This window comes from Sebastes fasciatus, chromosome 9 (genome assembly GCF_043250625.1).
Source record: "Sebastes fasciatus isolate fSebFas1 chromosome 9, fSebFas1.pri, whole genome shotgun sequence".
NCBI lineage: Eukaryota > Metazoa > Chordata > Actinopteri > Perciformes > Sebastidae > Sebastes > Sebastes fasciatus.
The window spans coordinates 3,036,446-3,058,181 of record NC_133803.1 but is presented as its reverse complement, the minus strand read 5'-3'; the positions used below and the strand labels follow the sequence as shown (position 1 = coordinate 3,058,181).

The following is a 21,736-nucleotide window of genomic DNA, read 5'->3' as shown; positions in this document are numbered from 1 at the left end:
CAAGTTTCCAAACTTTTTTTTCCAAGTTTATTTTAAAAAACTGTACTTCTCCCACTTTGCTTTCTTTGTCCATGTCTTGATCCTGGCAGCTAGAGGACACATCGCCACAGTGGACACCAAATATGGAAGACTCATACCACAAGAGAAAGTATTATCACACGTGAATAGAGTGCTGCAGGGATGATGTATTTCTGGAGGCCAACCAGGAAGTTAGCATCCCTCGACAAAATGCCAACGGGATTGTTCCATTGTGCTTTGGATTATTACAGAAAATAAGCTCCATGGCAAACAGACATTTATGATTCTTACACATTTTGTTCAGTAAGATAATCTCCACAAATGAACACCACTTTATGATTTTTGAAGTGTGAATGCAATCGTCAGAAGTAAAAAGTTAACGTTAGGCTATAAAAAGAAATACATCACGGTTGCATGAGCACGAGTATACACAACGAGGCTGTAATGGCGGACGAGTTGGCGTGATGACGTTTAGTAGTCTCATTTAATCACTTTTTAGTAACCGCCTTTTATAAGACACATAAAGGCTTCAAAATTCACAAGTGGGGTATTTACTGACGTATTTTATGTCGTCAAACAAAAAGTTTAAATCTCTTCAGATTGTATTAATCACAGAATTTATTTCAGGCATGTAACTAAAAATCCATTCAAATAACCCATTGACTTCCAGACGAGGGAACCGGAAGTGTTAAAATGCTAACTCATTTCCGGATTTTCGGACTCATTCCATGGATGTATAAAGAGAACTGGATACAGCGTTGGAGGTGGGTGCCCGTTTATTCCTATGAAAGTGTCTTTGTGGCGTATGAAAACAAAATGGCTCGACTGCCGAGTGATAAAGTACCCGGATCATCCGGTGATCTTCCTCATCCATCGGGCCCGTAGAGCAGGCGCTGTAGCGTTTCCTTTAACCCCGCCTCCCAGCCCTCGGTCCAGCCTCAGTCTGGGTCTCATTCACATGAACAGAAGAAGGGAAATAACTCTGGATTCAGCTATTAGAGCATTTTACAGCTTTTAGGAGCTAATGATTTAAATAAGGACTATTCAAGTGTTCATATTGGAGAGTTGATTTTCCTAAAAAGAAATGATCCTCTGAGTCACAGACGTCTCTTTCCCAATGTAAGTCTATGGGAAAAAGTATTTTTGGGCCCAATGGCATCACGTGACGGACACTGAAGTTGTAATTCCACCATTTAGCCACTACAAAAATTTGCTTCAAGGCCCGGTGCTCTTCCTGGGGGCTTGACTCATTCCTGTAGCACTCTATAAGAAAACCACTGTTACATTGCATTGTGTCTGTTGGGTGGAAGCCGCTAGATGACTGAAAGAGAACCCTCTTACTGTTTGATGCTGTCAATGATAGCTGAAGTGGCAAATCTGAAAACAAGACACCACAAAAGGGTATACTTCAAAATAAAAGTTGTGTCTCCTGCAGTTTAATCACTTCCGTACCCCCACCAGCGGGGTAAATCTCTTTATGTACAACACTGGGTTCAGTTTGTGACTAGATCTGATGCTCTTGGTTCTGTAGATTTCTCAACAGAACTGTTTCGTAGTCGAATCTACTCCGTTTAAATCCACTTTGGTGGCAAAGTCAGAAGCTAGCCCGTTGTGTTGGGTCACAAATCGGTGCTGGTCGTGTGGTTGTTGCTTGAACCCACGGAGATGCTCTGTTTCTCACTCAGTGTCTTGACGACAGTTGCGGCGGGAGACTGAAGCACCTTCCGTGAAAGTCTCATTCTGCCGTCTGTTGGGTCCCGTCCAAAGTATTTGACCTGTTAGCATATAGGTCCAGTCAGAGACAATACACAAAGGAGGCTACTTTTGACAACACGGCCTGTAGTTATTGACACATACCTGTATCTGCTGTCCAACCTCTAAACCCAAAGCACTCGGATGTTTGATCTAAAAGAGGGAAATACAAAGAAATGAACCTTTAAGTAGTGATTTCACAAAGAAACATGGACGCGCAAGAAAAACAAATCCACTGACCCGTTTGTGGTCCAGTTGGGAGTTGTGCAGCAGGACGGCACTCATGTTGGGATAAAGCTTCACCATCACACCAATGTCCCTGAAACAGAGCAGGAAAAGGCTTCAGGTTAAAGATTTCTCCATAGTTTGATTTCTATTTAGATCATGAATAAAGTTCTCCTGGATAACATGTTATTAAACCGTGTGCTAATAACTGGCATCAGATACTGTCTTACAGTAAACATCACAATGTATTGGTTTACCTTATCTCAGTGATAGTGGCAGTGTAGATGGCACCAAACTCCAGCTGCTGTTCTTGCTGCAACACAAACAAATGCACACGTATGTTCATGCACATACAATACAGTACATGTGCAGCCATGAATTCACACACATGTTCAGATCACAGTCAGACTCTTTGTCAGCACTGAGATATGGTGTGGTAAGTCATTTGAGTAAGTAAGAGTAAGTGACTTTCTAAAGCGTGCAGTGTGCTGGAAACTCACATCATCTTTGCAGATGTCACTTATGAAGTCTTGGGCTTCGTTCATGGCTCCTGGTGTTGGAGCGAACACTGAGAAAGTCTCCTCGTCCACCTGACTTATTGTCACACCTCGAGAAGAAACAAACACAAATTACAGTTTCAACATTCTCTGTATTGTGTAGCAGTCTGAAAAAAGGTGGACTGATGCTTGGTTGCTGTGTTTCATTCACAAAGATGTCATGTTCCTGGTTGGTTTGTCTGATTCACTTAAAGGTGCAGTGTGTAGGATTTGGCGGCATCTAGCAGTGAGGTTGCAGATTGCAATCAACTGAAACTTCTCCCGCGTGCCAAGCGTGTAGGACAGTGATTCTCAAAGTGGGGTCCGTGGACCCTCAGGGGTCCGTGGAACTCTGTCAGGACGTCTGCCAAATATTTTACTATAAATGATAAAATTGTGCTGTATCATTAAAAAGTACAAATGGGGACCATTTCCGTCAATAAAACCAGCATATTGTGTCCATTACTCCCATGTTAGCTTTGGGCCAATAGAAACTCTGATGTGATTGTGACACATCACGTCATGAATCAGTCACTTCACTCAGGGCGCAACGAACCGTTCCAGCTGCTGCTGCTTAGCGTAGCTTATTAGCCAGCTAGCTAGCTGGTGAGCATGGAGAAATAAGCCTGAACTAGCTAAATTAATAAAATATGATGACAGTTATATTGAGTTTGGTTTAATTGAGGACAGCGACGGGAGACCAAAATGCGTCATGTGTCTTCAGGTGCTAGTGAATGAAGCCACGAAGCCGGCCGAGCTAAAGCGACATCTGATTAGAAAGCACTCTGAATATCAGGACAAAACAAAGAGGTGTTAACAGGATTCATATTGAAATGTGTTTGTTTGTCACTGTGAAACAGATCTGAAGTATTTCAGTTGGAAAGTTTTAGAATACAAATAGTTCACAATGGCATCTGAGTACAAATGGCATATGCTTATTCAGTGTTACGATTAAGAGGGGGTCCTTGGCAAATGTTCTCCCCTGTAAGGGGACCCTGGCCCCAAAAGGTTTGAGAACCCCTGGTGTAGGAGATCTCTGATGGCTGAAGCAAAAACGTGATTGGCCCTATCTAGAGCCAGTGCTTGGTTTGTCCGTTCTAAGCGACTGTAGAAACACGGCGGCCGGCTCCGTGAAGAGGCCCCGCTCCCTACGTAGATAGAAACGGCTCATTCTAAGGTAACGAAAACACAACCATTCTTATTTTCAAGTAATTATACACTAAAGAAAACATACTTATTATTATTATATTCCATTTCTGCCAATAGATCCCCCTAAACACTACACACTGGTCCTTTAACTATGACTTTTAGATTGATGTTACCTGTTTGGGCTTGTAGCCTGCGAAGGTTATAGCCCCCTGGACCGACAAAGCGTGCTCGTCTGGAAGCAGGCACCCGGACAGTTTCTGAAGGCAGAATAAAACTCACACACGTCAGTTTCCAATACACAGTAACATGGGACAAAGTTTGGGTGAGCATTCCTTTGGATGCCCAGTATTACTGTCAAATTGTTCCCTCACCAAAGCAAAGAGCAGATGACCCTTCAGGCCTTTTGTCTGCTTTGTATCTGACATCAGCTTTCATCCCTACTGATCGATCTAAACTAGTCTTACACATAGTTATTAGTTATATCAGAAAACTCTTCACACCCTTTCTCTCACCTAGTCCAAGCGTGTCACCTTGTCTTCCTTGTAAAATGTACACACTATGTATGTTCGAACACAAAGCTCACCAACAACAGGTCCATTCGCTTTCCTCGTCTCTCTGGGTTTTGCTGTACATTTGTTCATGATGTTCAAGATATCCTTCTTTGCCACTGGAACAGAATAATATTCAAACAAAGGCCATCAAGCCACAAAAAGACGTCTATTCTTTAGTGTAAAATGTTCTTTACTGCCCTTTGAGCGTACCTGTGGCCTGTTGGATAGCCTCCATGACCACCTTCAGAGGCAAACCTGGGATCTTCACATCAGCCTGGAGGTTCAATAGAAGTGTGTAAAATATGGCACAGTTTAAGGTTTAAGGTAGCATTAAGAGCTCAACAAGTCAAGTCCATTTTATTTATATAGCCCAATATCACAAATCACAAAATTTGCCTCAAGGCACTTTACAATCTGCACAGCATTACGACACCCTCTATCCTTAGACACCCCCCAAAGAGTGGCAGTATCTTAGTCTAAAGATAATAAACTTGATGTATTTATGACATGTAAATCTGAGGTCCAGTGTGTAGAATTTAGTGGCAACTAGTGGTGTGATTTCGGATTGCAACCAACGGAGTACCCCTCCACTCACTCCTCCTTTTCTAAGACTGTAGTAACGTGAGCCGCCGAGTGCAGGACCGTGGGATCTTTCAGGACCTTTGCCTCACCTACTTTAGAAGAAATGAAATTGAGACGGCGGCTCGCGGTACCACGGTTTTGCACTCGGTGGCTCATGTTAACACAGTTTTATAGGTGTGTCGGAGAACTACGGTGGCCTTCAGGAAAAAAAGCGAAAGGTTCTCTCTAGAGTCAGTGTTTGGTTTGTCCGTTCCGGGCTACTGTAGAGACATGGAGGAGCCACATGGCGGAATTAGTGAAGAGGACCTGCTCTCTATGTAGATACAAACGGCTCAGTCTAAGATAACGAAAACACAACCATTCTTAGTTTCAGGTGATCATACACCAATGAAAGCATAGTTATGAATATTATATTCCATTTCTGCTAATAGATCCCCCTGCCTTCTACACACTGGCCCTTGAAATTATAGCTCTAAATCTGCCGTGATCTCTTAATGTTTCACACAACACCACATTAGATTTAGTACTGTGTACTGTAAAGTACACAGTAGACACAGTACCTGTAAAGCAGTGATGCCCTTGTTTGTTCCTGCCAGTTTGAAGTCCATGTCTCCCAGGTAATCCTCTATTCCCTGTTTAGAAAACAAGAATTCAGCATCTCCAATATCATTAAGGGGGGACATTAGTTATAATTTTTTTTAAGGATATGCATTCTTTCTTCCACTTGGTATTTATAAGTGGTTGGTCGCACACTTTATGTACCAGAATATCAGTCAGTAATCTGTAGTCTTGGATCTCAGCAGGTTTGTCTGGGCTGGCCTTGGAGATGAGGCCAACTGCTACACCTGCCACTGCAGAAGAGATGGGCACACCTGGGAGACACATTTGGACTTTATTATTATTATATCTTTTGGCTATTATTAGCTTCATGTTATCACACAATTGTACTACATTAAATGTGAATATATACAAAATAAATAAAAAATAAAATATTTGCTACTGTAGTACTTGATTTTTTTCTAGATAGAAATGTTTAATTGGCTTATATTGGTAGGTGCAGCATTACAGTTAAAGGGGACATATCATGAAAAACTCACTTTTTCACTGCTTGTGCACGTACATTTGGGTATCTGGAGTACCCACAAACTGTGAAATAAGACAACCCAGTCTGTTTTTGTGGGCTGTCTAGATCATAAAACATGTGATTCAACAAGCCATTCACGATGTGGCTCCCCTTCCTATGTCACATGCAGGCTCATTAGAATATACCGACCACAGCTTGAGAACTACCTTTACAAAGGTGCACCATATTTTTCTCGCAAGCCAATCAGAGCAGACTGGGCTTTTTCAGGAGGGGGGGTTTTAAAGAGACAGACGCTAAAACGGAGCGTTTCAGACAGAGGGTGAATATATATTCAGACAGACTGGATGAGATGGAAAATAATGTGCTTTTTGAACATTAAAGGATGTAAATATGTTCTAGTAGAAACCCAAATTACAAGTATGAACCTGAAAATGAGCATGATATGTCCCCCTTTAAGTAAAAAAAAACATAAATATGCACAATTTCAGTACGAGAGTATCAACTGTAAAAGAGCTATTTCATGCATTCCCACTCCAGTACCTGCATCCATTAGTGCAAGGCTGCCTCCACACGCTGAAGCCATTGAGGAGGACCCTGAGAGGAGATGAAGAGGTGGAAGGTTAGAATGCGTCTCCACATGCGTCTTGAGTGGCCACTTGTGATCCGATCTCACTTCCCCGCTCTATATGCAAATAAACACGTAGTGAACACACGACTAATACAGCAGACCTTGTGACATAATATTACATGAATGTCAGTAGTAATATCCTACATAATCCTGAATTCTGGTACATTGTATTAACATCAAAATCAAAGGTTATTGTACCGGCGGTCCCGGGGACCTTCGCACGCACTGCCGGCACCGCTGCCTTTGCCAGACAACAGCGGGGTGCAGAGCTTCAGAGAGTCGGGGATGAGATAGCGAGCGGGCGGTTGGATGTCAGCTCCGCGCAAAGCAGTGCAGTAAAACACCGACACATCTCCGACAGTATGATAATAATGCACTTCACGTGTCTAGTCTGATAGTCTGGAGATATGTAGCCTATAAACAAGCTATATTTTAATAAAATACAGTTGTACCGACAGATACAGTAGAGCACAGAGGCCGTTTCCATGCTACGAGGCAGATAAGCGTTCGCGTCTGCCTGTCTATTCACCTGAAGAGCGCAGAGATCCCGCAGATCCCAGCGGGACGTCAGATGAGTAGGCGGTCCTTAATGTGGCCCAGGACACATTCAATACACACTGCTAAAAGAATGTGGTCACATGTGGCCCAGACCACCTCTGAATGTGGTCTGACAGATCTCAATGCGTCCTCAATGCATCTCGAGTGTGTTCACACCTGTACTTAGAGCTGTCGTTGAGGACGCATGTTAATACTGAACAGGGCCTCAGACATTGTAACCCCCATGTTCCACTTTAGAAACTCACCGTTTGACTCCAGCACCTCAGCGGTGACCCGGATGGTGAAAGGGAAGTCTTTAGGAATGACTGGTCTCAGAGCTTTCTCAGCCAGGGCCCCTGGGAACACACACACATACAACACACACTTCCTGTTCAGAAGATTCTTGATGGGAATAAGTGGGACACTGAATACAAACAGAAGATGTAAATGTTAACACAAACCATGACCAAGCTCTCTCCGGTTGATGCCTCCCATCTTTCCAATCTCATTGGTTGCATACGGAGGGAACTGAAATTAAAGGCGAGGTTGGTTTTAAGTTCAGCTTGAAAACTAAAAAGATACACAAACATACAAGTCATGAAACATAATAATCTATGTGACTTTGAAAATGAAAACAGGATTTTACTCACCTCATAATGAAGCATGAAATTTTTGGATTTGATGCCACTGCATAAAGAAAATGAATGGATATAGGATTGTTACATACGTTATGCTTTTAATGGTTTATTTAGTCTGTGTGGGTCATTGAGGCTGCCACATAGACTGATATTAAATGTTCTTGAGAAGTAAGGGACAACTCTATCTGAGCTGTCCTGATGATGTTAACATAACAGTATGAATGTGTGGTGTTATGTGTGAAAATTAGTTTGAACTTTACCTCAAAGCTGTGGTGATAATATCTGCTTTGACACTGGATTCCAAGGAATCAAATGTGACACTGGACAGCACCTGTATTATAAGGAAGAGGACTGAGTTTTCTCTGTGAAAAGACTAGAGCGGCCTTTTCACAGTCAAAATCTAATTTCAGAACAAAGAACCTCACTAGTGGTCACCCTCCTCCTGCTGTTGCATTCATTATTAAACCTCATATTTCATCTTTCAGATGCAGAAAACACAAACAAACATCAGTCTTATATCTCAGTGGTTCCCCACCTGGGGTCCTGGTCCCCCTTAGGGGGGCACCAAAGATCACAGTGGGTGTGCCAGGATCTGTCTGCATTGAGGTTGTCAAAATTAGATTTGCTCATGTATAGCAAAAATCATAATAACACACTTACTGGATAATTTATACAAGAGTCTCTAAAAAACTATCTATAAAGATAGATTTGTCTGCTACTTAGTAGGCCACATTCGGTTTAAAGCTGGGATTTCTGCACCGTTGCAGATAATTATCAGGCTACACTAAGAGTATTAGTATTATACTATTTGTAGAATTAGATTCCAGTGGTGGCTGCGCAGGATTGTTTCTGACTCATGCGATCCAAACATTTCCAATAACTATAAGTGTTTTAAAGTCAAAAGGTATTGAAAAAAGATAGATGTAATCATTTCCAAAATTCACAACATGTTTTTAACTATCAAAATATTTTGCTTCTTTCACTGCGGTCAAAAAATTATTTGCTCTCCCACTTGCTGCACACAAAGGGAGGCACGCACCTGAATTAATGGGGCAGTCTAGCAGCAATCTAACAACACCATAATTACATTTATTTAACCACAATAACAAAAAATCTATTTCGGCTCCAACACTATTATAGTAAATAAATCGTAAATAAAGTTGTTCTGTCAAGACGTCATCACTTTATGTTGATGAAAGTGACGAGATATTCATTAAAGGTACCGTTTGTAACTTCTGACACTTACACTCTTGTAAATCATTGCAGGTCGGTGTTCCATTCGCATTCGCGTTCGCGTGTGGCTACGCTGTTCCAACACAAACTACACGGAAGCACCAAAACCGCAAAGTTAAATCTAGTGAAGCCCGTCTGTTAAACTGTGTCAACTGTTCCTGCTCCAGCCCCCCCCGACCACAGCCAGAAAACACAGGCGAGACGGTAGCTTTGGTCTCTGCTGTACTCTGCTCCTCTGCCTGCTCGCCTTCACTCACGCACCGCGCTCGTTCTCGCTCCACCTCTCACGTGCATGCGCGCACACTCCATACTGCAGAAGAGTTAGTTTAGCTCTGAGAATATCTAGTTTGTGCAGAAATAACTGCTGCAGCTCCTCCAGACCAACAGAGGTTTCCCGTGTCTTGTGAAGTGACGGGGCTCCTCAGAGAGAAACGTTATTGTCTCCGACCAAAACTCCGGTGTCTCCCCTGTTCCCTCCGGCCGCGGTCGGGAGGCTGAGGCAGGAAAAGCCAACACTAGGATCAGCATTGATTCATGGAGAGACCTTCGTCTGGTCAGCTAACATTACTGCCAAGCAGCTGAAATATAGAGTGATATTGTGGTTTTAGCTGACGTGTGTTGCCTCACTGTTTTGACCGATGCTCGTTCATGTCTATGTAGAGCGAGCACAAGCGCCAGCAACAGGACGTTGACTTTCGTTGACTTAACGGCCACAGGTATCGCTGTTAACAAGACATTTCTTATTCTTACAATCAGTCCCTTTAAAGAAAGTTGATTCAATAAAAAATGACTGACTCGTTTTAAAACAATGAATCACCTGGTTCAAATTGAGGATTTTGTTCGAGGATTTGTAAATGTTTTCAAGGATCATGACGTCAGAAAATATGAGGTGGGGGGGGAGCTTCAAGAAAAATAGGTTGGGAACCACCGTTCTATCTCTTCCATCAAATTTGGGCACAATGGTATTCTTCTTTCAACAAAATGTGTATTTGGGTTTTAGCTGCCGTGGCCTTCCTGCTCTGGACCTACCTGTGTTTGTCCTCTCTGGAACAGAGCTGAGCCATGCAGCGGCTTAAAGAGGTCCACATCGCAAGAAATGTCCCTTACAGCAGTCAACTCCCTCCCATCGCATCTACAACACGTACAATTTTAAGAAATACAGTTAAAAGGACACATCATGTGTCATGAGAATATCCATTCATTCCACATGGGCAGTGCTTACCTCCTGTACTCATTAAGCACTAGGTTGCGGAAAACTTCTTTGCTCACAGTGTTGAAGGATTCAATGACTTCGAAGGGCTCAGCCTGAGGGAATCTTTCTACACATGGAAGACAGCAATTGACACCGTTCAGCTGGCAGATAGGAACACAAATTAACTACACACAGGGCTCAATAATAAGGCTTGTCCTCTTGCCCAGGGCAAGTAAAATGCCACGTCGGGCTAGTAAATCTAGCAACTCACTTGCCCAATGGGGCAAGTGGTAAAAAGGTATTAAAGCCCCGCTCATCGTTTCAGCAGCAGCCAGACGGTTGCCTCGCCAGGAGGAGACGGTGAAGAAGAGAGCGAGTGAGAGAGAGTCGGCGTGTTGCGCTAATTCTTGTCTCATTTGTGGTTTGATTAACATTAAATTCATCTAAGCTGGTTTCATCTAAACTTGGTTGAAAAACGATGCAATCTGGTTGCTATGGTAATGAATTACGTATGACTATTAACCACACCCCCATTCTCTGTTTGAGAAAGAACGATAACCAAAAAACAGGAAGTAAAACTGCCCGGAGGGGGGCTTTAAACACATAGATTTTTTTCTGGAGCTGATGATGGAAGTAGCTAAGGAGTGAGCGTGTTGTTTTACGACTGTACAGCACTTTGCTCTATAAATAAACTAAACTTATCTCAAATAAAACATCTTGCTTCCTTCTCATCTCTATAGTTCATGAGCTGAAATGCAAGCGAGCTTTGCAGTTATCCTGGAAACAGGAGCTTAGCTGGGTGGCGTCAGAGAGGATGTGGACATAACTCCAACTATGTATTGGGCAGTTTGCCTCAAGTTTGAGAGCAAGGCGGATAAAACATGACAATTAACTTTAGTCTTTGTGTTATTTGATAACCACATATAAATAAAACTATTTGTCTAGGGGCAAGTTAAAAAAAAAAATTAAAGAGGATCTATTATGCTCAATTTCAGGTGCATACTTGTATTTGACGTTTTTACTAGAACATTTTCACATGTTCAAAAAAACACTTTACTTTTCTCATAGCGGCTGTGCTGCAGCACCTCTTTCACCCTCTGTCTGAAACGCTCTGTTTGAGCTCCTGCCCCGCCCTCCCGCTCTGATTGGTCAGCCGGCCCACTGTTGTGATTGGTCAACCGAACCAAACTCTTTGGACTCCGCTCCAGCTCCGCTCTAACTAGCTTTGTTTGAGGGCGTGCCAAACTAGCCGCTAGGCAAAGTGTGTTACTTGGTGACATCACCACGTTATGAAACTTCAAGCGAGGCGTTTCAGGCAGTTCAGGAGCAGTGTTTGTGTGGGGGAGAGTAACTCCCTTTGGCGTGGACTTTGGGCTTGGTAACTTTGCAGACCTTTTACACGCACAAAAAAAACTGTACAACACACTAGAAAAAAAGCACAAAAGCATAATAGGTCCCCTTTAACGTTGAACCCCGACACTAATCCAGTTGAACTGAAATATAAACATGTGATTGTGTGAAGGGGGTTGCATCTATATTTGAAACAGCTAGCTAGAAATTCTTTCCATGCAACATAAATACTGAAGATGATCTACCTTTTAGGTCCTCTTCAGTTTCTAGTCGAACTTTATTGATAGCTTCATCTCTTGAAATCTAAAAACAAGACCATGATGAGATTATTACGGTTACTGATCAAGAGATTAGGTACATAAACATTGTCAAGTCACAGTGAAGAGAAACATCAGTGATTCTAGCAGCTTTAGATAACTTAAAGGTGCAGTGTGTAGGATCTGGTGGCATCTAGCGGTGAGGCTGCAGATTGCAACCAACTGAAACTTCCCCTGTGTGCCGAGTGTGCAGGAGAACTACGGTGGCTGACACAAAAACTTGAAAATGTGAATAGGCCAGTGTTTGGTTTGTCTGTTCTGGGCTACTGTAGAAGCATGGCGAACTCCGTGGAGAGGGGACCCGCTCCCTGTGTAGATATAAACGGCTCATTTCAAGGTAACGAAAAAAATAACCATTCTTATTTCTTAGGTGATTATACACTAAAGAAAACATACATAGATCCCCCTAAATGCTACACACTGTTCCTTTAAAGAAACTGAAAACTGAATACTCACTAAGATGGGCTAAAAATGACCACATGAGGTGGTAAGAGAAGGCTAACACACAGTCAACATCTGGGAAACAGATGTCAGACTTTACCTTGTCGTGAGTGTAATCAGTGAAAACACCATAGATCTTCTTGGAAGCTGATCTGCGAGGAAGAAAAGGGAAAAACAAGTCAACATCTTAAACAGTATGAGTCCCATTTTTGTCACTCAATTTTTGGAAGTAAAGCTCAGATACAGCTTCGGCAAGGTCCCCAGCAGTACTACAGGTAAACCAATCACTCATTAATGTCTGCTTTTGTTTCATTTAAAGACAATTTCTTGTTTTTTTTGTTTGGTTTTATTCTTGAAATGAGGTCTGAATACAGCCCTGTTGCTCAATCATTTCATCAGTCAGTTTCATCGCTGGTCTTACTGCCGAACGTGCTCCACCATGTCAGTCGGGGCTGAGAAGACCTTGACCGGGGTGCGCTTGGTGACCTTCTGCTCTCGCGCCAGCTGCTGGATGGCCAGTATGATCTGCTGGGTGTGTTTGACTCCCACCTTCACCGCGTGGCAAAAGTCCTGCTGCAGCACGTTCTCAGCTGACGCCTCAATCATCACTGGCGGACAGAGAACAAGTCACATTAAAGGAGAGTTGTATGATGCTGTCATCAGATAGACCGAAGAGAGGCTAATTTATAACCTGTGACACTGAGCTACGAATAGCAGATGCTGATCTACACCTGAGTAAACTATGTTTGTGGGTGACAGCTCAACCTACCTAGCTGATCATCCCACCATATTTTAACCAAAGCAAAGTAACTAAACTAACAAGGAGAAAGTGAGCATGGCTCAACATTTTATAACATGTAGCTATAGGCCTACATTAGGTGTGGGCTATTGTTGTTAGGACGATTAAGCTAAGATAGCTAATATGTGCTAACGTCAGTTTTCCCTTGTTGCCACAGTAAATAATCACATATTCTGCAGCCTGATGGAGACACCAGTGTCGGTACCGGAGTGAAACCGGGAGCTTTACATCAAACTCAGCCATTTATCAGTTTTTTCCACACTAAGTGGCAACTTGATCGCTGACGACACAGAGATACCAACGTGATACCAACGTCGTCACACTATTGGCTCACAAACCTTGTTAGAAGTGGGAACCGAACGTCTGATATCTTCCACAGAGATAAACAAAACATTCATTTTGGACCCGTCAAAATGTTTTAAATGATTAATTCACGATCATAATATTTTTTTTAGGAAAAGCCATACTTTTATACAGCACCTTTCTAAAAGCTCTGTGGATGTATTATTTTTTGTTTATTATTATTTGTCTACATAAAAATGTTATCGATAACACCTTTAAGGTGTTGGCCAGTTTGGAAAAGCAGACAGGAGTTACCACACGGAAGCAAAGCGATGTACTGCTGTGGACGAGGCCGGCAGCAAAATGTATTTTAGCCACCTAGAAAAAAAATGCTCACCTAAAAAAATCGATACACACAATACAGTCTAAATGTGCGCTATATTTAAAATATTTTCGCCGGTTTACCTTGCCGTGAGACGGCAGAACTGAAGCCGTTATCTGTGCTCTTGCCAAAGCAACCAGACTCCATTGAAAAAAACAGTAATTATACCTTGCAAAACACAGGAGTTGCTGGTGTACTGCTGCCTTGATCGGTTAGATTGTTTGTGCTATTTTGTGACTTTGGTTAGCAGCGGTAGACCAGCAACCCCCGTGTTCTGCGAAGTATAATTACAGGTTTTTTCAATTGAGTCTGGTGGCTTTGGCGAGAGCATAGATGGATACAACGGCTTCAGTTCCCATCGGAGAGGGCTTTCCGACCGCAAGGTAAACCATTGAAATTATTCTTAATATAGAGTACACTTAAACTAATATACAGTTTTTTAAGGTTGGCCTTTCTTTTAGGAGGCTAAAATATGTTTTGCTGCTGGCCTCGTCCACAGCCGAGTTCCGTGCGGTAACTCCCGTCTGCTTCTCCAAACTGGGGGCGTGCCACCCGCCATCTACTGTAGGTAACACACCGACTATTGAGAAGTACCTCATAGAACCCCACTGAGAAACATCCAAACTACCCCTTTAAGGAGTCATTCCAACATAAGACATCACATTTATATTTCCCACTTCTTTAATTATTCGCACAATGTACATTATTATTCTAATTGCAAACAGGTTTTATTACATTTTTAACAAATTTAGATTTGGAGAAACAATTCATAAAGTTTGATGTTCATGTTCATATTACTATATTATCGATCACATTCATTCCTGCTGTATATGCAGGAAAGTTAAGCTACTTGGGGGTTGGCACCTACATTTTGGAACTGATTTATAAGCAGCTGTTAGTTTATAGCATTATGACTATGTGTCTTATTGCGGGTCTTTAACGTTTTTTTTCAGTAAATAAACATTGAAGCTTCTGCTGGGAGTTTTATTATGTTTGCCAACTTACCCACTTGACTGGCGGGAGCTCCGGCCACAATCAGATTAAGACTGCTGGCAGTCATCTCTGCCCTGGTGGGGTTGATCAGCAGCTCTCCGTCTACCATGCCCACACGCACAGCACCTTGAAAAAACACAAATAGTTCCAAGTTAGATTTAAATTATGTACACTAATATCCGGGAATTGAAATTGAACAGACGAGTGAAAACTAGGACTTAAGCTCAATGAATCAAAAATATGTCAGTGAAAAAGGCCTAAATGTGTAGTGTGTTCGTCACCTATGGGTCCATGCCAGGGGATGTCAGACAGGGCCAGAGCAGCAGAAGCTTAAACAAAAGAAAATAGTGTTTTAGCTAAAGGATCTAAAAACACTGTGCTCTGTGGAGGACATGGACGGCTGAGATTTAACTCACCTGCATTAATAGCCAGCACATCTGGATCATTGACACCATCAACTGCCAGCAGGTTACAAAGGACCTTCAAGACACATGAACATACATGGACACACACGCACAAACAGTTGGAGGCAGATACTCATTAATATCATCTTTCTTCAAAAAGCAAAAGAGGGCTTAACTGTTACCACATAATGGTGACAACTGTTTTCAAACTGAACTGACCTGAGTATCATAGAAGTAACCGGAAGGGAACAGCGGTCTGATCGCTCTGTCTGAGCAACACAAGCATGAGAAACTGTTAGTCAAAGTGCTCATAGTCACAGTACAACATCAGCACCCGCTGACCTGCTACATTAAAAGGCATACATGGGTGTTTCTGCAACTGAGGGCTGTTTAAGTCCCAGCAATGAAATTCTGGATTTTTGCAATATTTGCAGTGTACTTACTCATCTTCAACCTCTTATCCGGGGTCGGGTCTCGGGGGCAACAGCTCCAGCTGGGGACCCCAAACTTCCCTTTCCCGGGCCACATTAACCAGCTCTGACTGGGGGATCACGAGGCGTTCCCAGGCCAGTGTGGAGATCTAATCTCCACCTAGTCCTGGGTCTTCCCCGTGGCCTCCTCCCAGCTGGGCGTGCCTGGAACACCTCCCTAGGGAGGCGCCCAGGAGGGGGAGGGGCTTCCTTACTAGATGCCCAAACCACCTCAGCTGGCTCCTTTCAACGTAAAGGAGTAGCGGCTCTACTCCGAGTCCCTCACGGATGACTGAGCTTCTCACCCTATCTCTAAGGGAGACGCCAGCCACCCTCCTGAGGAAACCCATTTCGGCCACTTGTACCCGCGATCTAGTTCTTTGGGTCATGACTATTGTCATGATGATTTGCAGTGCAATGCTTGATAAATACACCGATCAGCCATAACATTAGGTCAGCACGGGCACCCTGACCGGTCTGCGGCTACGCAGCCCCATACGCAACAAACTGCGACACCTTTCTATCGGAACCAGCATTAACTTTTTCAGCAGTTTGAGCTCCAGTAGCTCTTCTATTGGATCAGACAACACGGGCCAGCCTTCGCTCCCCACGTGTATTAATGAGCCTCGGGTCTGACCCTGTCACCGGTTCACCGGTTTTCCTTCCTTGGACCACTTTTGGTAGGTCCTGACCACTGCAGACCGGGAACATCCCACAAGAGCTGCAGTTCTGGAGATGCTCTGACCCAGTCGTCTAGCCAGCACTATTTGGCCCTCGTCAAAGTCGCTCACATCCTTACGCTGGCCCATTTGTTCTGCTTCCAACACAAAGTTCAAAGTTCTAAATGTTCACCTGCTGTGAACATGCTGCCACTTGCTGCCACTGCCAGGTGCCATTGTAACGAGATGATCAATGATATTCACTTCACCTGTCAGTGATCTTAATGTTATGGCTGATCGGTGTATACACACAGTGTTATTACACATCTCAACATAAAAAAAATAATTACTAAATAATGTGATTCATCATTTTATGGGTCCAACACCACCTTTCTTCATGTCCCACAACTGTGGTCTCAATGTTGAGATACGTAAAATGAGCTAATTCAATTATAATATGACATTATTTCAAATGGAATTGTTTCATATACATATTACTTTACACCATATTACAATTATTTATTTGATTACAAATCCTTTATATGATTTTTTCATCAAAATGCGCCTGTTCCACACTTTTTGAGTCCTTACCGCGACACTGAACAAATGCAACAGTAAACGTTTTATTCAAAGCCAAACAAATCTAGTTTCCATGGAAACAGAAGTCAGCAGGTGAGCACATGGATGACAGGTTGGGCCGCCCACATGGTGACCCTCAAGATCAAGAAAAACCAGGTGAAGATCACCTTTTCTTCTTATTGTGTGTCCTCACCATACACCTTAGTGATTGTGTATTTTGAACTACATTTAAAAATTAACTTAATATTACTGTTGATTTCATGTATATTAGATGCTAAGAGTCAAAGCTCACGTAGCAGACCTTGCTAGCTGCCATTTATCTGCAATATTAGCAACATTTCATTTCCGCAACAGTTTTAGGTCTTGGGATAGAATTGCAATACCTGAAAAAAATACCTAAAAAAGCAATACCCGAAAAAAAACATATTTTATATTTCTTGTGTATGAAGACTGACATCAATGGTTACTGTCTACATTTTTTAAGTGTGTAAAGAAAATCCTGAAAACCCCTATTTTTAGAAAATGATTTCATATCAATATTATAGCTTGATGAAAATGAATTTAAATGTCTTCAAAATATTATAGAAATTAAAAAAGGAAAATTAATAAAATGAACGTTATTGTAATGTTGCGGTAAGGACATTTACATTTACATCACTTGTAGTAAGAACAAGTGATGAAAACCATAAAAAAATGTTACAGATAAAATCTTAACCACTAGATGTCATTTAGATTTTGTGTACCTGTTTATATGTATTCATAGAGGTTTATTTTTTTATTTTTTTGGGAGAGTCAAACATGACCGTAGTTGCAGAGACACCCGCTTATTAAAAGACACATTCCTATCAACTCACCTATGAGTCTGCTGGTGAGGATCTCGTTGTCAGTGGTGCCCAGCTCTCGCCTCAAATAGTTAGTGGGGATTCGACCAGCAGCAGCTGCTTTCTGTCTATAGTCCACCTGTCAATCAAAGTGGACATTCATTCAGAAATATTTTCGCCCTAATGCAGTTCTGAACGGAGGTCATCTGACTCATAAGGTCATCTTTCAAGTCTCTGGTTCTGGTGAGTCACAGACAACCGACGGTGACAGGCTGGATAACACTTTCTAGGATTCTTCAACTAATTCCATTCAATATAACAAGACTAAACTGAATGAACACGACAAACTCTACACGATCACAGGTTAAAGACAAAGACAGGTTGAGAATTGTAATGTAATGTTAGAGAACATACCACCAGGGGCATGAACTGAGACGGAGAAGGTTTGGTTTTGCTCACAGCAGTCACCATCACAGAGGTATCGCCCAGCTTCAAAGAGAGAAAGAGGTTACAAACAATATATTCAAAGACATCACACATAGTATCAAATATCTGGGACTGAGCAGTTTAGCCCCACAGCACACTTTATTTCTTTTCATGAAATAAAAATCTTCTTCACTACATTTCAAGCAGCTAAAAACTTTCATTTCCAACTGGTCAAAGTGGGCTAACTGGCTCCATGTTCCTCTATCATGTGTCAGCTGATTTGTGTGAATTTGATTAACTATTTTTTTAAAACGTTATTCAAGTTTAATTTAAATTTCAAAGTCAGTATCATACAACATATAAGACAGTTGACTTTTTTCAGAGTACATCTGTCCACATCCTAACATTTATATAGTCCAGTACGTCATAACTGGAGTCCAGCTTTGTACAAAAATGTCTATCTTCATTTGCAATTTTTCAAATTGCAATTTAGCGCTTTCCTCCAATTTATCATCTTTCTATCAGCCAGTAGAAGTATGCGCCGTATATATCTTTGGTTTTTACCCTTTACATTGTGGGTTGGTTCTCCAAGTGAAAACAACATAGGATCCATTGGGATAGCAATTTTCATTATTTTTTCAATCTCCTTTTTTTATATCTTGCCATAATCCCTGCAGTACAGGGCAGTCATAGAAGATATGTGAATGATCTCGTCCAGCATAAAGCTGATATTGAACTTTTGTCAAACATTGAAACCATCAATGGAATTCTGAAAAATCTCATTTTTATCTTACAATCTAATTCTTTCCATAGATGACTGTTAATACCTTTGTGGCTACTCATACAGATATCCTCCCAGGTCCTGTCCTCAATGATTACACTTCATTCTAACTCCCACTTCTCTTTACCATGAAGGGTATTTTCTGCGATGTCAACTATTAATTCAATTCAATTTATTTTTATATAGCGTCAAATCATGACAGAAGTTATCTCGAGACTAACTATTAACAGTCTATAGAAGTGGGAAATATGTTTTTTACTTGCCAGTTGCCACGTGTTTTTTCTGTTACCATAATGAAGTACTGTTTGATATTTGTTGGGTCTCTTTTAAGCTTTTCCCACTCTACATGGCTTTTAATGTAATGTCTGATTTGCAGGTAACGGAACAGATCCTTTGGTGCTAATGTAAATTGATTTTGGAGTTGGACGAAAGATTTTATTAGATTAACTGTCTATTTGTTTGGCACTACTAAAGCATGTCAACAAAAAATGATAACAGCCTCAGTGTGGGTTCTGTGTTATCAAAACCCACACTGAGGCTGTTATCATTTTTCATTTTATCAGAGGTGCGCAAAATGTACATGGTGCATATTCCTAAATAAAAGTGTGTTTAACCAAACTAACACAAACAGGGTTAAGGGTCAGTGGTCATTTTTGCCCATTTGGCCCAAGTGGGTTAATCTATAAGCCATTTTTTAACACAAGCCTTATGAATATGTACCATACACTGTAACAAAAAAAAGCTTTCAAAACTAAGAAAAGTCATGGTAAAGTCACATCAGATAATGTGTATTAATTTGCATTATTAACTAGTAATTAGGTGTGTAATTTTATATATATTTTTTAAATCGAATATTGTGATACTGTATCGATTTTTAATTAATAGTTTTCATGCAAAGATGAACTCAGTCAATACTTTATTTCATTTGCAAAGAGATGCGCCCTCTCAGTATACTGTATTTGTCCTCTCAGTATACTGTATTTGTCCTCTCAGTATACTGTATGTGTCCTCTAAGTATACTGTATGTGTCCTCTCAGTATACTGTATGTGTCCTCTCAGTATACTGTATGTGTCCTCTAAGTATACTGTATGTGTCCTCTCAGTATACTGTATGTGTCCTCTAAGTATACTGTATGTGTCCTCTCAGTATACTGTATGTGTCCTCTCAGTATACTGTATGTGTCCTCTCAGTATACTGTATGTGTCCTCTAAGTATACTGTATGTGTCCTCTCAGTATACTGTATGTGTCCTCTAAGTATACTGTATGTGTCCTCTCAGTATACTGTATGTGTCCTCTCAGTATACTGTATGTGTCCTCTCAGTATACTGTATGTGTCCTCTCAGTATACTGTATGTGTCCTCTCAGTATACTGTATTTGTCCTCTCAGTATACTGTATGTGTCCTCTCAGTATACTGTATGTGTCCTCTCAGTATACTGTATGTGTCCTCTAAGTATACTGTATGTGTCCTCTCAGTATACTGTATGTGTCCTCTCAGTATACTGTATGTGTCCTCTCAGTATACTGTATGTGTCCTCTAAGTATACTGTATTTGTCCTCTCAGTATACTGTATGTGTCCTCTCAGTGTACTGTATGTGTCCTCTCAGTATACTGTATGTGTCCTCTCAGTATACTGTATACTGTATGTGTCCTCTCAGTATACTGTATGTGTCCTCTCAAAGTAGTACTATGATGTTACAGGGACTGAGATAAATGCAAATACAGAGACTACTGTTCTGATTGCAAAAAAAGTCAACTTATTTAGATTGTATGCACATGGTGGTGTGTTCTTTATACTATGACAGTAGTCCTAAAATTAGATTTTAAAAAATTGCAGTATATGGCAATATATTGAATCGTAAATCTCTGTATCATGATTTGTATCGTATCCCCCAGATTCTTGCCATTACACAGCTCCACTAGTAATATTTTGCATTGGTGTAATATTGAGCCAAGTCAATATGACTTTTAAAGCCACAAATCACAGGTCTGTTCACAGGGGAAACAAGGGGAGGAAGAGCAACAGAGGAGGGATCTGTTTTCCAGGACTGACAGACATGCACTAGATGGTCTACATATACAGACCACACATTAATAGCAATAGTAAAATCACAACATTAATTAAGGGAAGTAAAGTGCAAACATATGAAGAATGTGGATCAGAGAGCTGCTGCCATCCCTGCACCTGTTGATGTTATTGTTCTGTACCTGTACTACAGCAGATCCATCAGCAAATCTAGCAAACCTCCCTGAAGAGATCTCAAGTTTCCTACAAAGACAACAAGAGCACAACACATTCAAAGGTCTCGCATACTAACACCACTGTCATCTGTCATATGTAACCTCCATGCAGTCAGGTGTCATTGTGTAACCCCAACACATACCAGTGCTCTGGTTAGGAGCTAACGTTACACGAGCAGGCTAACAGTGAGGACAACAAGAAGAAACAATGGGCAACAAGTCTGATAAAGCATATCTTCATTATTAACAGTTATTGGAAGAGAACGGAAGCCGGGAAAGTCAACTCACTTGTCCCCCAGGTCCACCAGCAGTCTGCGGGGCTGAGCATGGCCGCGGTAAACACTGTGGTGACACAGACGGACGTGAAGGCGGGAGAAGCAGCGGCCGAGCCGGAGCAGAGAGCTCAGAGAGCTCATAGAGCTCAGATAGGTCATATCTACAGAAACACAGAACTACACACAGACACAGTGATCAACAGTCCGCGGCTTCACACTGGAGATGTGCTCATGGGGACGTCCATGTCAGTCAGTCACATGGACGGAACTACGTCGTAGAGATCTGGAGACGCGTCTTCTGATTGGACCGGCCGAGGTGAGTGTGTAACATCAACTGTGTCCGTACCGCGTACCACCCGACTCACAACAGTTCCGCTTTTGTTATCTCT

The 21,736-nt window shown here is 41.8% G+C and overlaps 1 protein-coding gene across 1 annotated transcript; it reads right to left on the bottom strand.

The window, feature by feature from the left end:
- pnpt1 (polyribonucleotide nucleotidyltransferase 1) lies at nucleotides 1-21,702 on the bottom strand. Its single transcript, XM_074645282.1, has 28 exons — nucleotides 21,361-21,702; nucleotides 21,040-21,100; nucleotides 18,037-18,111; nucleotides 17,656-17,761; nucleotides 15,313-15,362; nucleotides 15,106-15,169; nucleotides 14,971-15,018; nucleotides 14,702-14,815; nucleotides 12,655-12,841; nucleotides 12,334-12,385; nucleotides 11,721-11,778; nucleotides 10,156-10,252; nucleotides 9,963-10,065; nucleotides 7,961-8,031; nucleotides 7,713-7,749; nucleotides 7,524-7,590; nucleotides 7,329-7,418; nucleotides 6,438-6,491; nucleotides 5,576-5,685; nucleotides 5,374-5,445; nucleotides 4,442-4,505; nucleotides 4,264-4,347; nucleotides 3,854-3,937; nucleotides 2,496-2,602; nucleotides 2,253-2,308; nucleotides 2,011-2,089; nucleotides 1,876-1,923; nucleotides 1-1,793 (listed from the first exon to the last, which is right to left on the bottom strand). The coding sequence occupies exons 1-28, from the start codon at nucleotides 21,504-21,506 to the stop codon at nucleotides 1,638-1,640; spliced, it is 2,340 nt and encodes a 779-aa protein (XP_074501383.1). The 5' UTR covers nucleotides 21,507-21,702; the 3' UTR covers nucleotides 1-1,637.
- Between the last annotated feature and the right edge of the window lie 34 nt (nucleotides 21,703-21,736).

Coding starts and splice junctions, on each gene's coding strand:
- pnpt1 (XM_074645282.1), bottom strand. CDS start 21,506: ATGACCTATCTGAGCTCTATGAGCTCTCTGAGCTCTCTGCTCCGGCTC. Junction 7,750..7,960: donor ATTATCACCACAGCTTTGAG/GTAAAGTTCAAA, acceptor TTCTTTATGCAG/TGGCATCAAATCCAAAAATT. Junction 2,090..2,252: donor GCCACTATCACTGAGATAAG/GTAAACCAATAC, acceptor GCTCTGTTTCAG/GGACATTGGTGTGATGGTGA.